This window comes from Haplochromis burtoni, unplaced genomic scaffold, assembly GCF_018398535.1.
Source record: "Haplochromis burtoni strain Fernald_Lab_line unplaced genomic scaffold, NCSU_Asbu1 Contig_3, whole genome shotgun sequence".
In the NCBI taxonomy this organism is placed as follows: Eukaryota; Metazoa; Chordata; class Actinopteri; order Cichliformes; family Cichlidae; genus Haplochromis; species Haplochromis burtoni.
Window position 1 is genome coordinate 1,617,051 of NW_024582364.1, and position 17,344 is coordinate 1,634,394.

General features: G+C 40.6%; 1 protein-coding gene across 4 annotated transcripts in view; it reads left to right on the forward strand.

Moving 5' to 3' along the window:
- per2 (period circadian clock 2) overlaps nucleotides 1–17,344 on the forward strand; it is a 32,613-nt gene that overhangs the window by 11,396 nt on the left and 3,873 nt on the right. For 2 of the 4 annotated variants that reach the window (XM_005912750.3, XM_005912751.3), the window contains exons 3-20: nucleotides 5,754–5,846; nucleotides 6,039–6,193; nucleotides 6,684–6,805; nucleotides 6,926–7,127; nucleotides 8,092–8,143; nucleotides 8,669–8,811; nucleotides 9,295–9,373; nucleotides 9,476–9,582; nucleotides 9,678–9,831; nucleotides 9,977–10,091; nucleotides 10,323–10,463; nucleotides 11,065–11,155; nucleotides 11,289–11,469; nucleotides 11,766–11,890; nucleotides 12,074–12,280; nucleotides 13,574–13,837; nucleotides 14,399–15,291; nucleotides 15,599–15,715. In XM_005912750.3, the coding sequence (XP_005912812.1) occupies nucleotides 5,754–5,846; nucleotides 6,039–6,193; nucleotides 6,684–6,805; nucleotides 6,926–7,127; nucleotides 8,092–8,143; nucleotides 8,669–8,811; nucleotides 9,295–9,373; nucleotides 9,476–9,582; nucleotides 9,678–9,831; nucleotides 9,977–10,091; nucleotides 10,323–10,463; nucleotides 11,065–11,155; nucleotides 11,289–11,469; nucleotides 11,766–11,890; nucleotides 12,074–12,280; nucleotides 13,574–13,837; nucleotides 14,399–15,291; nucleotides 15,599–15,715 (3,241 nt within the window). The remainder of the gene's footprint in view (nucleotides 1–5,753; nucleotides 5,847–6,038; nucleotides 6,194–6,683; nucleotides 6,806–6,925; nucleotides 7,128–8,091; nucleotides 8,144–8,668; nucleotides 8,812–9,294; nucleotides 9,374–9,475; nucleotides 9,583–9,677; nucleotides 9,832–9,976; nucleotides 10,092–10,322; nucleotides 10,464–11,064; nucleotides 11,156–11,288; nucleotides 11,470–11,765; nucleotides 11,891–12,073; nucleotides 12,281–13,573; nucleotides 13,838–14,398; nucleotides 15,292–15,598; nucleotides 15,716–17,344) is intronic. The other 2 variants (XM_005912752.3, XM_005912753.3) reach the window with 2 other exon arrangements.

Here is a 17,344-nt window from a genome sequence, read left to right on the forward strand (position 1 = left end):
ACAAAAGGCTCTGAATAGAAAATTGCATCCCTACAATCACTCTCTGTGTAGGAGTACGTGCGTCACGTCTGCATACTCCTCTGTAGAAATAATTACCATGTAGTGCCAGAACTGGATATCACTTGTACACTGCTATTTTAATCAACTCCCTAAAAAAGAAAATCAAAATTTTAATTCACATTTCTTGTTGTCTTTTCTCACTATTCATATAGTTCATATAGCTTTATAGTCGTCGTAGAGAATGAGCCACTGTTTTTAAGCGCACTGCAGTGTAAACTTACCTGTGTTATGGCTTCCCTGGGTTATTTATGTCTCTCAAACACGCATAAAAACTTGTCGCTCTGCAGTTTAAACAAGACCGCCTCACCCTGATCATCACCTCCTGTCTCTGGTGCACAGTGTAAAAATTAAAGTCTCTTTGAGCCTCTTTTTTTTTTAACTAATTGAAATAACTCAGAGTTAGAGCCACATTGTGAATCAGCGTGTCGACACTAACGCATGGTCACTCTGTACAGTCTAAAACCAGCTGTTGCATTTCCGAAGGCAATGTTTGACAGAATTGGGCTCTAATCGTGTTTGGACAGACTCTTTGTAAATAATATGTTTTCTATTCTTAGCCAAGTGATGAGGTTATTCATAGCAGCTTGCCGAGTTATAGTTCAGGTGAGTCAGTATCTCATAGTGGATACAGTGCAGTGCACCACTGATATTTGACAGTTTATACATATTTATCTTGAACTTTTTAGCCTTCTTTGAGATATGACTGTGGAGAAAGGACAGAAAAGCTGGAAGAAAGAGCCAGAAAAGACACCGCAAATAGCAGATTCAACCCAAGGTCTCTGCGTTAGCCTTACAGAATATAGGTCATCTGCTCTACCCAGTGAGCTAAACTAGCACACAAATGCCAATATGCCCCAGTGTTTGTAGGAAAACTAATATCAGTCTCTTTGTACCCATGGGCAGTGGGCATTAAATCACTCCCAAAAACTAATTAATAATAAACATGTTGAAGTTTAAGTTAATTGTGGAATTTAATGATCCATACTCCAAGTTACGATCTCTGCTTCCTCTGGGTTGCTTTCTCCTCTCTCGCTCTCTGTCCCTTTCTTCCTCTCTGCCTTTGCCAGGATACTATTTGCTCTGTCTCTCCCTCTCACTGTGTGTTCATCTGGAGCCTGTCCCAGATCACTTTGAGTGAGATGAGACATGGTACTCCCCTGGTCTAACACAGAGATCCAGACAATCACACATGCTCACTTTCACACCTACAGCCAATTTACAGTCACAAATTAGCCTAAAATGTTTAGCCTGTGGGAGGATGTCAGAACACCTGGAAGAAAACCTCATAAAGGGTAGGGAGAACAAAGCCTGTACAGAAAGTAGTAGTTTTAAATAAGTCTGTATGAGGTAACACCACCCACTACAACCTGTTACTAAGAGTACATGGTGTTTACCATTGCATTCCAGCAAAGACCCACCTAAAGAAAAATGATCATCTATTAAAGTGGACACCACACTTGTAATATTTTCATCACTTTACCTTGCTGCCCTTTCCGATCGGTAACTGAAGCCATTATTTTGATCTCCTCCAAGCCACAGGACTGAGTTGTCAAGCAGTTAGTTTACCTAGTAGAACATGTGAGTTGCTTCTTTGCAGCTGCCTAATCTGTAATCACTAAACTTGATTATGTTTGTGACTTTGACCTGTTAAAACAATTAATTTAACGGTGGCCAGATTTAAATTAGTCATTTTTGACAATAGTTTGGCTGTTAGTTATTCAGCAACTACTTTTTTGCTGCCTTTTGATATCCTTTTCTTTGGTAATAAAAGGGTGAAATGATTAAAAATTGACATTTCATCTGAATTAACTTTTGCCAGTATGCACATAGTAGAAAATACAGTTCTGTGGTTTTGGACCATTATGTTACATTTTAAACAAACATGCAGATAAATCTGTTTTAACACCTGCTGCAGAAATGTGACTTCTTTTTCCATTAATACTCTGAACCTTAAACAGGATTGGCTCAGTTTGGCCCAGAAAGCCCAAACTGGGGTTGTTTTCCACTTATTTCCACTTAGAATTAGAGACTCACCTGTGCTTGGAGAGTCTATTCACGTAAAGAACTGTTCATTTTAAAACCTGCTTTTAGGCCCACTTACGCTGGCCCTATTCATGTCTGTGAAAAATAAGAAAACCACAGTCATTGTGCAGTTCCTAATTAAACAGGATGGCATTGCCCTGATTGTCACCTTGTGTCCCTGCTGCAGACTAGCCTCTTTGAGCACGCTCTTATTGTAACTAGTTTAAACGACCTACAGACTTACTACCACAATGTGAATTAGGCTGCTCAACGCAAATACATGGTCAGTCTGTACAGTCTAAAACCAGCTGTTGTATTTCTGAGTACTGAGGCTATATTTGACCGGATTAGACTCCTATTTGTGTTTGGAGAGGCTGTTCGTAAAGATGTTTTCTATTCTTAGTCAGGTAAGGAGGTTATTCATAGTAGCTTGCTGAGTTGTAGCTCAGGTGAGTTAGTTTCTCAGACAGCTGTTAATAGTCTTTAGACAAGCTTATTGGCTAATACGTGCAGTGGACTGGCTGCTTTGTTTATGTACTGACTTTGTAGTGTTGCAACAGAACAGGTGCTCTTATCTTTAAATCAAATTGGTCAAAAAAGTATCAATGAGTACATTTATTTTATTTTTTGCTGCCTTTTGATATCCTTTTCTTTGGTACAGCTTGGTGTCCTGGTGCCTGCAAATTGCACAGAAACATATTGGTGCTTTTGAAGATACTAGTGTGGTGAAATACTAAATATTTACATTATATATTTTCCTTTTTCATTCCCTAACATTAACAATACTGTGTTTGTATGTATTAATGCATATAATATACTAATAGAGTTATAGTCAAATGGGAAAATGATGGTGAGATGAACTTTTTGGTAGCTTACTCTTAAATTTATTATTGCATCATATTTGTGAGGTTTTATTACTCCTGGTCCTGCCTTAATTTCCACGTCAGTCTTCTGTGAAGTACTTTGAACTGCACTTACCTGCTTTGGAGGTACTATACAAATATAGTAGGATTGACTGATTACTTGCTGCCTGCACTGTGGTGTGATACCAGTTAATCTGTGACAGACCAATACCAGCTGACACACATATATATATGTAGGTCATTCAGAAAAAGAGGGTTTAAAAAATGCATATATATGCAGCATCAATGTGTAATAGGTGCATGTCGTAGTAAAAAAACAAAAAACCCACCAAGGGTCTAAAGAATAAAATGTTATTAGGTAAATTATTTACACCAATGCCGTCTATTTCAAATATTGTGTCACTGGAAAATAACTAATTACACCTTTGAGATACTTGTACTTGAGTACTTTTTCCACAAAATTAGCTTCACTTTTTTACATTGGCATGGAAATTTGAGCACTGACTGAAATTGCAATATTACCTAGCCCAATTAAGAGACAGCTTTTTTCATTGAAAATATTTGATACCTTTGAGTCCTTCATGGAGCATGATCTGAAGCTAACTCAGAATAATAATAAAATTGCGACACAGCTCAGGTTCTAATTACTGCCAACATCCATGTGGAAACTAAAATGAACTATGTACTGCGGTGCTCAGAGAGTGGCACACAGACTTAGTAAGTGCTCCTTTGCAATCTAGCCTGCTTTCAAAAACACTTTCTAAGTCTCACACACTAATACATGCTCAAGCTGTCCAATCTAAAACCAGCTGTGGGTGCTGGAGTCTATATTTAGCAGAATTAGAGACTCACCTGTGCTTGGAGAGTCTATTTGTAAAGGTTATTTCTATTCTTGGCCAGGTAAGCTTGTTATATACAGTAAGCTGCGTGATAGTGAGTCAGTGTCCTCGAGCGCTGTTGATTTTATTGTATTAGTGTAGTGTTAAGCTTGTAGGTTAACACCTTGGGTCATACATGTACAGTATAGATGCATCAGTCGACATCAGGTTGTGCAGAATTAGGGCTCTAACACAAGATACAGAAGACAGACCGAGGGAAAAAAGCACACCGTTTTATCCAGAGTAATCACAGAATTGTGCACAGGACCGCACACTGAGAAGCATAACAGATGTTGAGCCAGAGACTGAGAGGAAGGCATGACTATTTATGCATAACGAAGTAATCGGGGAAGTGGAAACAGGAGGGCAACAAGACACAGCTGAATGAAATCAAGACAATGAGATAAGGTGGGAAGTAAAAATAAAAGTGGGCACAGGAAATGACCAACTATCGGAGCAAAACGGGAATGAACCCAAAGGATAACTACTAAACACATGAACTCATGCTGAGGCAGGAATAACAAAGTCACAATAGAAACTCAAGAGCTAACAGAAAATTCATCACCAAGGAAACCATGAGTAAAAAATCAGACACAAATAATACAAAAAAATACATAATAATTCAAACAGACTCTTTAAGAAATAAATGGGGACATTAAAAGGTCAACAAAACAGAACTCTAATCAGAAATAGCATTTAACAAACTGGCCTAACCATATGAGACAGATTGATCTAATATACTACTGGAGTAAAATATTTTAAGTTCAAAGTTGGATACCACATGAACAATGACTAAAATACATATAGAAATGTAAAGACCCAAACCCCTTTGCTGCACTCCCAATGCAGATTTATGTAAGGTCACCACAGAGGGAAAACCAACCTTAACTATACTTACAGTTGAAGAGAGCTTCTTTTGTAACCCAGCTATTTTGAAGCTGCTGCTGGGACACCGATCACTGATTCACATTCACAAAGGCAGAAAACAGCAGCTTTCTTTAGCTCAAGTATAAAAACCCTGTTGTGAGTTTGAGTATACTTGTTCCTTTATTATAAGAGTTACATGTCATTATGTTAGGTAACTTGAGTATAGAGTACTTATTATTTTATTATTAGATATCCAATATTCTTTTAGGTGATGTAATCACTCTAGAAGTGTTTGACCCAGTATTTTGAGTTGTTAAGTTTTGGTGTGTTTGTGCATTATGGATTGTTTTCTTATTCTCTTGTAGTGCTTGTGGTGATGATGATTATTAGTTTCATGTTTCTGTTTATCTGTGTTTAAGGATTTGTTGTTTCATGAATTGTTTGAGTTGCATGTGTCTGTCTGCCTCTCTGTCTGCGTCTTTGTTTAGTGGTTTCTTGTTTCCTGTTTTATTGTGAAGGTCTGTGTCTCATGTGAGTGTGTTCAGTTCTACTGCTCCCCTGTCTCGTTAGTCCAATTTCTCCCAGCTGTGTCTCCCTCCTGTTGCCCATTGCCTGATTACCACCCTGCGTATATTAGCCCTGTGTTTTCCTGTGCTCAGTGTCGCGTCGTACCCTCGGATTATGCCTGTGTGTTTTTGGTCTCAGTGGTCACTTTATGTTTTGTTTGATGCCAGCAATAAAGCTGTGGTTTTCAGTTACATTTCCGTCTCCGAGTCCTGCACTTGGATCCACATCTTCACCTGCCCACACACAGAACCCTGACAAGAAGTGCATATAAAATATAAAACATATGCACAGAAAGTCACCTCTTTTACAGTTAGTTTCCTGTTGTTTAGTTATTTAATTATGAGTTGGTTTGGCCCACCTTTACAGTACAAAAAGATCACTTTAATCTATTACCTTGCACGCAAAGCATATACACCAGCACTCTAATAATAAAGATGATGTCGACTTTCATTTGCAGTGTTAAACTAAACTGTCCCTGTCCTCTTTTCCCACACAGTTCGAACTCCCATAGTCCATCTCCACCGAGCAGTTCAAACGCCTTCAGCCTGCTGAGCTCTGAGCAGGACAACCCTTCAACCAGCGGCTGCAGGTAAATCCACCACCTGTTGCTGTATAACTGAAGAAGCTTCTTGTCACTTCACGGGACATTCTCACTCTTTGGGCCACAAGAACACCTTACATAATAACACAACCAGCTATTGTGCCTGTTATTTACTCGCTTTCTAAGGGACTGTTTTCCTTGTCTGACTCGCCGCTGTGCGTGTATGTGTGCAACTTGCAGTAGCGAGGAGTCTGCCAAAGCCAAGACGCAGAAGGAGGTGATTAAAACTCTGAAAGAGCTGAAGTTTCACCTGCCTGCTGACAAGAGACACAATAACAAGTCGACCACGCTGAACACCCTGAAGTATGCACTTCGCTGTGTGAAACAGGTGGAAGGTGTGTACTGTCTAAAAGCGTCAGTCTGAGTTTCTCTTGTTTCTGTGGTCTGTTCCTCCTTCTTAGTAGCTACTTTTTTATTGAAACACTTAACATTCGTGTGTAAATGTTTGCTTTTGACTCCTATTTCTGCCACAAGAATGTCCTCTGCGCAATTTACAGAATTTGCTCAAAGCCAAACCCAAAAAGAAATAAAGGCATAACTTTGAGCAGGAGGGAATGTTTATGTAGGCAGTTTCCAGGTAATGATCTGTAAATGCTCACCTCATTCCTGCTGAAATGCTTGCAGATGTTAATGGGTGGGCAGATGTTTACTTGCGACGCATTTCAGCATAGCACTGAGATTTAGGATTACAGACTATTACATCAGCTCTGTCTTGGTAGTCTTATGTTGATACTATTTTGTTAGTTTTGCTAGTTTTCATCTACTCTGAGCTTATATTTTGAGCATATTCTGACAAAAATGTTCTGTGTATATTTCTTCTTTCAGCCAATGAGGAGTATTACCAGCTCCTGATGATCAATGACAGTCAGCCTTCAGGCCTGGATGTGTCTTCATACACAATAGAGGAGATCGATAGCATCACCTCTGAGTACACTCTCAAAAACAATGTAAGATCTTGAAGTAGCTTTTAAAACTGATTTGTGCTCTTAAACAATAACAAAGATGCAAAGAAAAAGTCTTGTAATTATTATTTTTTTCCTCAAACCACAATTTCATGTCTTCAACAGGATATGTTTGCAGTTGCCGTGTCTCTTATCACTGGAAGGATAGTCTACATTTCTGACCAGGCTGCCTCCATCCTCAACTGTAAGAGAGATGTGTTCAGAAACACCAAGTTTGTGGAGTTTCTTACACCGCAGGATGTCAGCGTCTTTTACAGCTTCACGACGCCTTATCACCTGCCCTCCTGGAGCATGTACACTGGAGCAGGTATGGTGACGACACAGATCTCTGAAGTAATTGTTCTTATGGATCACCAGAAGGGATTTCAACGTTAATATAAGGACAGATTTCCAATACAATATTTTCAAGAACAGTTACAGTATAGCAAAAGAAAAGCCAAATAAGTACAAATATGGGTTTATCCAAGAGGGCTTAGCTTTTGAGCGTTTAAGTTAAATACAGACAAGTAATAAGAGGATGATGTCAGACCATCCATTACAAGTACCAGAACTATATAAAGACTTCACAGAAATGGAAAAACATCTGAGAGTCTATAATGAAGAGGCTTAGAGGTACTTTATTAAGTTTATGTTCAACGGATTCAAGTTATGCATTTAAAACCGCTGATGTTTACCCCTTTTCACTCAGCTATATGGAACAGATCGAGCTGTCTCAGTCGTTAAAGCATAATCTGGAAATTATAATGGGTTGCCAAATGGGGAAGCTTTTAACAGTCCACAAAAGAACAAAACGTGCAAATGTCCAAGACACAGTTTGAAATCGGATAATGAATACCCTTCATTTAATTTTCCCAGAGAGACTCTGTGTAACGGATAATGGCCAGCTTCACCAGTCAGTGTGGTGCCTTAAATCTTGTTTACGCACAAAGACCCTTTTAGAGGTCCTGCATTTAAATCCCAGATGAGCCCTGTGTGTGGGGAATAGCTCAGAAGGGTGGTGGCAAATATGGTGCTTGTAACACAAAGTGCTCAATAAGACTAAATATACTCCATAAATCATTTACTCTTTCTCCCAATTAGGCCTGGAATTATTTTGGCTGGTGTACCATGTATGTTTAAATTCATTTAAAGTAAGTGCAGGGCTGGGCTTCCAAAGGATGTTTATTGATGGAATTAATCAACCATTGGACACCTACAGGAGACCAGACTCTCACCACCATTTGGCTGGATCGTGTTGCTTTTGAATTAAAACGTTTCTCTTCCCATTTCAGAGTCGTCCCCGCCTGACTGCATGCAGGAGAAGTCCTTTTTCTGTCGTATCAGGTGGGTGGGTGCTGGGTCAAATGCAGTGTCGGGCCATCTGCTGCTCGTACCTGCTCTTAGTTCATATTCATACTTTCTATCCAGGCTAGATGCTTTTTCAATGAGTTTGTGACATCATATGCGTAAAAACCTGTAAACAGCTGCTTTTTCCAGGCCAGCGTTAAAGACCATTTACATATTAACAACACACTTAGCATTTGTTAGGATGTTCCACAGACTTCTATAGCATTCTTTAAATCTTTTATTTTAAAGAATTCTTTTATTTAACTGTATTTTGGAGTATTGGTCTGATCTATGGGGTCACATCAGAGATCTAAAACCTTAAACAGAACAGCTATTTAAAGTTGTGCACACAAACATTCACTCCTATTTACTGATGGGTGGAAAATGACCACAGAGCGCCCCCATGTGTTCAGATTCTAAAATCCAAAAGCGATTAAACTAGAGGATATTTGTGCATACTTGACTCATGTACCCAGTCTCATCTTTGTTTGGCTCACTTTACCTCTTTTGCCTAATATCCAGCGGTGGTAAGGAGTGTGAGGGTGACCTGCAGTACTATCCATTCCGCATGACGCCTTACCTGATGAAGGTCCAGGACACAGTGCACACTGAAGACCAGTTCTGCTGCCTCCTTCTGGCTGAGAGGGTCCACTCTGGCTATGATGGTAAAAATATTGAATATGAATATGTTTCTCCTAATTTGGCTTCTCTTTACCGGCTCCCTATTAAATCCAGAGCTGAATTTAAATTTCTTCTCCTCCTATAAAAGGTCTCGAGATATCAGTCATATCTTAAAAGCCCTATTAGTACAATAATATCCTAATGGAGCACTTTGCTATCAAACTGCAGGCTTACTTGTGGCTCCTACAGTTTCTGAAAGTAGAATGGGAGGCCGAGCCTTCAGCTTTCAGACTCCTGTCCTGTGGAAGTGACTCCCAGCCAGCGTTTAGAAGACTAACACCCTCTCTAATTTTAAGATTAGACTTAAAACTTCCCTTTTTCTTGAAGATTGTTGGGGTTTTCTCTCTGACACCGTAAGGTCTTCATCATACAATTTTAAAAAGTGTGTTAAGAAGACTGTCGTTGTGTTTTGGTGCTATAGAAATTAAAGTGAACTGTATCTGTATATTTTTTTTTTTATCCTTAAGCACCCAGAATTCCAACAGACAAGCAGATCTTCACCACCACTCACTCTCCAAGCTGTGTGTTCCAGGATGTGGATGAGAGGTAAGCCAAGAATGCTTTTACTGCTGAATTTAAACTAAGTGATCTCTGAAAAAGGTGCAAACATTTGGTGCTGTTGGCTGCTAACACTGCACTTTGTTTCAGGGCAGTACCTCTTCTTGGGTACCTCCCACAGGACCTGATTGGCACCCCAGTCCTCTGCCACTTGCATCCCAGTGACCGCCCGATCATGCTGGCTATTCACAGAAAGAGTGAGCCCACACAAAATTGACAGAAGAAACATCAACATCCAGTGTAAACAGGGGAAATCAGCGCCTGTCTCAATCTGTTTGTTTTTCCTCTGCAGTCCTCCAGTGCGCAGGCCAACCGTTTGACCACTCGTCCATCAGGTTCTGTGCAAGAAATGGAGAGTACATCATCTTAGACACCAGCTGGTCCAGTTTTGTCAATCCTTGGAGCCGCAAAGTCTCCTTTGTTATTGGGAGACACAAAGTCCGCATGTAAGTATTTATTACCTAAACAAGTTGATACATACATTTAAATCGATATTAGATTAATATTTGACCACGCCATATGTGACATTATAGAAACAAGTTCTTAATTGGATGACAAAGCTGCTTCACGTAAGATGTGCTTGTTTACCAGGGGCCCCGTGAATGAAGACATTTTTATGGGCCCAGTCTCAGGCGTCAGAGAGGTGAAGACCATGGACTCTGACGTCCAGGAGATTACTGAGCAGATCCATCGGCTCCTGCTACAGGTGAGGAAAAAAACAAAACTAATATAAATTAAGCTGAAAGGAAAAAAATTCAGTTGGAAGGTAAAAGAAAGAGCAACATTTCAAGACCCTACACAGACTAAGGATTGATCGACGGAAGGAGATTAACAGTTACTGTTATTGCAGGTGCAATGTCCTCTCTGTCCCTGGAAATAATCTCTTCATTTGTTCCTGTTTAATCTTTTTCTTTTTTCTTGTTTTTTATGTAACCAGCCTGTTCATAATAGTGGGTCCAGCGGCTATGGTAGTCTGCACAGCAACGACCACTTTCTTGAAATAGGCTCCTCTAACGAGAGCCTGTCGTACAACAAGATGCATCAAGAGGAAGAGGACATGAGGGGCAAAGCCAGACCTGTGAGTAAACCCACAAACATGCATTATTTCTTAAACGCTGCATGCACTGCATTTATTGTTTGACATTTTAGTTTAGCATCCGAGTTTGAGTTCAGCAAAAACAAGGCACGTGTGCATGCATGTCGCAGATCAAACACAGTCCAAATACATGCATGTTAGGTGCACTGGCAAGTCTTACCCTGCATGTAAGGGATATGAAGCTCTCGAGTTGTATAGAAAAAAAGCACTGTATGTGTGACAAGGTAAATGTGGCTTGTAGTCTAAAGAGCACTGAGTAGTGAGTCATGCTCACTTTCTCTTTATGGACGTCTGATTATTCAACAGTTGGCAGTGAAACTATTCAGAATCTTGAACCTCAAGTTGCTGCTAACCACTAAGTAAATTATTCACTTGATTATATGGCGAAGAAGTGACTAAGGAAGGGAATTAGGTCACTGTTACAGCTCACTGCAGTGAATCCTTACCCATGTGGTCAGGGTAACAGCACTTTTGCCTCAGGATTATGAAACAAATTTAGCCAAGATTAATATGAATTTAGTCTTAATATTCTTGTATTATTATTTTGAATGAAAAGTCTTGACTCTTGTTTGTCTATTACCAGCGAACTTTTCAAGAAATCTGCAAGGGAATTCATCTTCAGAAGAGAGAAGAGCAGCAGACGGCAAAGCCAGACAACAAAAAAAGCAATGCCAGTAAGTCCAGTGAATAATTATCTGCATATTTGCTAGGTTGCAGAGCTAATTTTTTGCAAATTGTTCAGTCGCTGATACAATGAGGTGATTTCATATTAATCTTAGACACTAATGCCTAATTTGTCTGCTGCAGAGTCTGTACAGAAGAAGAGCCAAGCCGTGGTGCGACCCAAAGACTCGGCTGCTCCTGTTAACTGGAAGGAGGCGGGATCACCTATGGAGGAGAGCAGAGCCTCTTTCCAGGAGGACCTGGCCTTCAATGATCAGACTGTATACTCCTACCAGCAGATCAGCTGCCTGGACAGTGTTATCAGGTACAGAGATGACTCATTAGAAGAAAATGCCAGCCATTAGCATTGCTCATCCCATGTAGAGGGACTTTATATGTTCCTGTAATACGTAATGGATACAAAGAACGTTCAGCAAGTTCTCTGTATCATATTTCTCTGTTACTGTCCACATTCATGGTTTTACCAGGGAGGAATTGGAAAGAATTGTTACTATAAAATTCAACCTTTACAGAGTTCCTAAAGTTCTTGATTGTCTTTGACTTTTACAATCGGGTATTATCAGCATAAATACTAATTTTGTGATTGAAAAATCCCTGTAGGTACTTGGAGAGCTGTAATGTTCCCATCACCATGAAAAGGAAATGCCAGTCTGTCTCTAACACCACGTCCTCAAACTCTGATGAGGACAAACAGAAGGGATCCAGCAGCATGCAGCTGTCTAATGGTATGTGGCACTACTTCAGATCATCTAAAATAAGAATAACACAAACCTCTTACCTTTTTTTTTTATCATGCAAAGTTACAGCCTTCTAAGGCTTTCAGACTCTTCCCTTTAAACTTCTCTATCAGACTCTTCTACAATACCACTTCCTTGTCAGTAGTTCCTGTTCTCTGTTCTCTTTGGCAGAATCATCCTTGTTGAAGGATCAGTCTGGTCTCTCTGCTTTGGATGATCAAGATAAAAAGTCCACTGACGCAGCCACAGCGGTAGTGGGCACTTCGCGGCCCCTACCTGTACCAAACAAACCAGAAAGTGTGGTGTCCATAACCAGCCAGTGTAGCTACAGTAGCACCATAGTGCATGTTGGGGACAAGAAACCTCAACCCGAGTCAGGTACAGTGACGTGAAAAAGTACTGACCTCCAACCAGATTCCCTCTATTGTTGCATATTTAATATACTGGAACTCTACAGGTATCTGATTATTAAGACAAAAAAATGTTGTTCGATGTGAATCGCACACTCTTCAGCTTATTTCTGTTTAAAGAGCACTACAGAGTACTGAAAAATCAGTGATTTGGAGTGATATTGGCGACTGTAACGGATGCAACAGATTGTTTTTGTTTTTTTAAAACCTATTACTGTGGATATTTTAGTGCTTTTTACTTCATGTATGCAAAAAATCCTTTTCTGCCTCTTGGAGATCTGAAACGTCTCAGTGTGGAAAAATATTCAATAATAGAAGAAATCAGAGGAAAATGGCTTCTCACAGCACTGTAAATGCAGCCTGTATGTGTACGTGCTCATTTATGTGTGTCTGTGTGTTTGTGATGCTGTAGTTTATCAGCAAAACCTTCAATACAGGAAAAAAAAACAATGGCAAATTTTCAGTTCAAGTTCCTGTATGTATGAAGTGTGTTTGTGTCCTATTTGAAATAACTGCAAAGGTTTATGATGGGGGGGCAAAGACACATGCACACACACTATGGCAGTTTAACACACTAAACTGCCATAAATATACTCAGTTACAGAGAGTTTAGACAGAGCCAGTCAGTAGGAAAAACTGGTTTAAAAGGCAAAAAGCTAAAACGGCTCGATTGTCTGCACCAAAGCTCAGTATGAATTAAAGAAGGATTATCTTAAACTGAAACCATGCAAAGCTACTCTGCAGTTCAAACATGTAACATAATAATCCACCTTAGTTCAGAATAACAAAACCAACAGTTATGTCTATAGCTTCTGTTCTCTGAAGGAGAGGACTGAGGTACAACACGTGTAGTAGAGGATATCACACCCCATACTATGTGCTATACTGAGTGAAACGACTGAAAATGAACTGAGCTATTTATGCAAAAATGCAGCAAAACTCTCACTGATTGTGCACCGCTTCATCTTAATACCTCAGCCCAATTTCTCTATATTCATTGGCTGTAACTGTTGTACTTCACTGCAATGTCTTAACTGTGCAGTTGCTTTACAGACTGTTGGCTTTGAACGTGGTTCCCAATTTGTGTGAGCCTTTCTTTCAGTGTGTCATTATATGTTCCAGTGTAGGCTACTGCATTGTTTTCTCTATGTTGCTTTTGTCTTTGTCGCTTTTAATAATAAAATGTTGTGTTGCATTAAAAACCCCACCTTCTGTTGCTTTACAGCTTATTAAAGTTATTCTCTTGCTGTCATTCATGCAGAGATCATAGAGGACGTACCGGGCACAGGGGAAGTGGCCGAATCCAGCCAGAACCTTGCGGCTCCTCCGTGTGCATTTTCACCTCCCAGTCAGGAGAGAGAGTGCTACAAGAAGCTGGGCTTGACCAAGCAGGTTTTGGCAGCACATACGCAGAAGGAGGAGCAGGCCTTTCTGTGTCACTTCAGAGAGCTTCGCAAACTCTCCCCCCTCGAAGCAAACTGCTCTGAGTACCTGGAGCGTCAGAAAGAACAGATCGGCAGCGATGGTACAACTAAACACCAACCCCATACTGACACAGGAAGGATAATTCTGGCTCACTGCAATTTACGTCCATGTCTATTTATAACCTGTTTAATCTCTATTTATAATTTATGACTCATTCCATTGATTAAACATCTTCGGAGATGGTGACACAGCTTTAAAAAAGACTAGAAATAGAGTAACAGACACAAACTAACTTTGAAATCAATCCCAAAGCTAGAGGAGTTTTATTTTGAAGGAAGAAAAAAAAAAGTAAGTGACAAAAAAATATTATGGGGAATATTCTCTACAGTTTACTGACTGGCTCCCTGTTTCAACCATAATCTGTTATATTTCCACTAGCTATGACTGCACAGTATATTTGTTTCGGTGCAGCAAGGATGTTTTTATGTGGTTTAGATCACCTGCTTCCAACTTTTATGATATTTACAACAATATTTTTTACTCTCTCCTATCCTATTATTCATAGGAGGAATCTGTAAATTGTCCACTTGGACAATGCGTGAGGAAAATTTTCATGAAAACTTTAAATAAAATATCTTTTTTCATTTCCTTGATCGTCTAGTTGCACCTGCTGTTCGACCCAAACAGGGTGGAGCGTTTGCAGAGCCAACCACACGGAGAAGCACGCGGAATAAGAAGACCAAATCAAAGAGGGCTAAACAGGTCGAGTCCTCCGACAGCACAGCGTCCCATCAAGGACCACAGCTGCAGCGGCCTTCTTTTCCAAACTACAGCCTTAACCAGACATCTTGGTCTCCCTCTGAGGCAACGCAGTCGGCTTTTCCCATGGCCTACCCTACCGTGATGCCAGGCTACCCTCTCCAGGTTTACCCCAGAGCTGAGTCCATAGGTCCACGGACAGATACCACTACACAAAACTTTAGGGACAGCCAGGGTGCTCAAGCCACTCCTGGCCCCTCATCCATCCATTCTGCTCCCTACACCTCCCCCATGGTCACCCCCATTGTGGCTCTAGTACTCCCTAACTACCTGTACCCTGTAATGGGCCCCGGTCCTCCACCACAGCAGCCAGTGTACCAAGCAGAGACTGGGGTCTTCCCCACCCAAACATTGCCTTTTGCTCAGGCTGCCTTTCCATTCCCACCTTCCTTCAGCGGTCAGACTCAGTTCAACGTTCAGACCAATTTCACTCCTCCTCAAGCAGCAGGCAGCTCAACTCCATCATTCTGCTTCCCACCATCCTCGGAAATCCCTAAGCCTTTCGTTGAAGGACAGTCTCGGTCCTCAACGCCACAGTCTGGAGGAGCTGAAGGCCAGGCCTCCCCTCGCTTATTCCAATCACGCTGCAGCTCACCCCTTAACCTGCTGGAGCTGGAACTGAACGTGGACAGGCAGGACGGCGCGATGCTCCCCTCTGGAGGACGAGGAAATACTGCAGCTGAGAGGGAGCAAACAGCAAGTGCCAGCCAGCCTAAGGAGAGGGAACTGAATCAGGTAAACAAGGAAATACAACTTCCCTTTGTCCTGTTTTTTCCCCCCACCTGGATCCTTCTTAATCTGTCAGCAGCCCACAGTGTTAAAGAATTTTAACGTCGTGGGCTCCCTTTATAGGCTGTGGCATGTTCCCCCATAAAGTTCACTATATATGCATCTCAGTTTGTGGGCTTTAATGGCGTTATGACAGTGATTTTATCCAAAATTATTTCCACTAAATAACTTCTGTTTTGCTATTGTAAAAACTCCTCCGATTAAATGTGGCCCAGGGTGTGTTAATCATGTTATTATTCCTTACACCCTTTAGCCATCTCTCAGTCTCCTTGGTCCTCCAGGACCGTTGTATTTCGGGGGTACAGCCTGTTTCTGTGAGCGTTTGTCTTGGGATAAAGTGTGCTCTAGGCTGAGTGCTTTCAGCAACGAGGTAGGCAAATCATCGTAAAACCTCCGCACTTTTCAAATCCCATTTCTTCCCGATTCCATGTCAACTGTTCCAGTTAATGTTTTCCTTTTCATGACTTATGAGTATTATTATTGCTTGTTCAGTAGACGCTGATTTTTAGCTGAAGCATGACAATGAAAACCGCCTAAGAAGCATAATAAAACCTGGAGGCACGTGCCCTCTTGAGGAAGTTAATTACAGGATAGTATTCTGTATGTGCAACTTTGGAATAATCCAGTTTTAATAATTGGTTATAAAATGAGAACTGATCTTTATTTAACTGACCATTACAAACACCAAAACACGAACAATTTAAGTTTTCTCTGTTTTTCAATCAACACAGCCATTAAGTATTTGTTGTGCTAGAAGGAAAATAACCCAAAATGCTATGTTTAACTGGTCAGAAATGCTCTGGCAGAAGAAACTTCAAATGTTTTTGGTAGCTGTGGGTTGAAGAGCATATTTTTCTGCCAAATTTTGGACTTCTCTTCCTCAGCTTAGCCAGATTCACAAGATGTCTGAAGTGAAGCGCTCTCTTGAGTTCATTTAACTGTGTCTCTGGGGTCTGACTGGATACTGGACAGATTTTTCTCTATTTGTAGTTATTCTGCAGTGGGTTTATTTCCAGGCCCAGAAAAACTCAAATCATGATCTTTTTTCTACTGTACAACGCACATAGCGTGTATGTTCTCCCCCAAGCAATTCAACCTAACTTTCCTCAGTTCAAAAAAAGCATTATAGAGTGACATATTGACAAGTCGAGGCACACGGTAAGATCAGCTTCCGCTGGCGTCCTGCTGCAGATCCCATCCTTCATCTCTCACCTTTTTAAATAAGTCAATTCAATTCAATTTTATTTACACAGCGCCAAATCACAACAACAGTCGCCCTACAATAATACATACAGAGAAAAACCCAACAATCATATGACACCCTGTGAGCAAGCTCTTTGGCGACATTGGGAAGGAAAAACTCCCTTTTAACAGGAAGAAACCTCCGCAGGACCGGGCTCAGGGAGGGGCGGGCATCTGCTGCAACCGGTTGGGGTGAGAGAAGGAAGACAGGATAGAAAACATGCTGTGGAAGAGAGACAGAGATTAATAACAAGTGTGATTCAATGCAGAGGTCAAGTTCTCTCTTCACACATGCCAACAGTGTGGTTTGACTTACTGGATTGGATATCTCCAGTGGGGTTTTTAAAGCCTGTAGCCCATGGGTCTACTATACTGTGGGTGTTTGAACTATGTGCTTCATATTACTGAAGACGATACACTAATTTGTGTGTTAGTCCTTTAAAAAAAAAATGCATTTTTCAGAATTGTTACTTTGATGAAGATCAGACCACACTTAAACTGATGCAGCTACTTCTAAATGGTTCACCTTCGTATTTTTTCCATTGCACATACACTGATTTTAGCATGACCTCCACAGCTGTGGGAACCTGATTCACAATTAAACATGTGGAAGGGGGTATTGTCGTTTGTATTGTACCGAGATGATATAATGAAGAAAGGAAAAGTGGTTTGCAGCCATCTTCTGTATTTTGCAAATGCTTTTCTAATTATAATATACATATTGCATTCATGAATTATTGACTTCCCTCACTTTAAA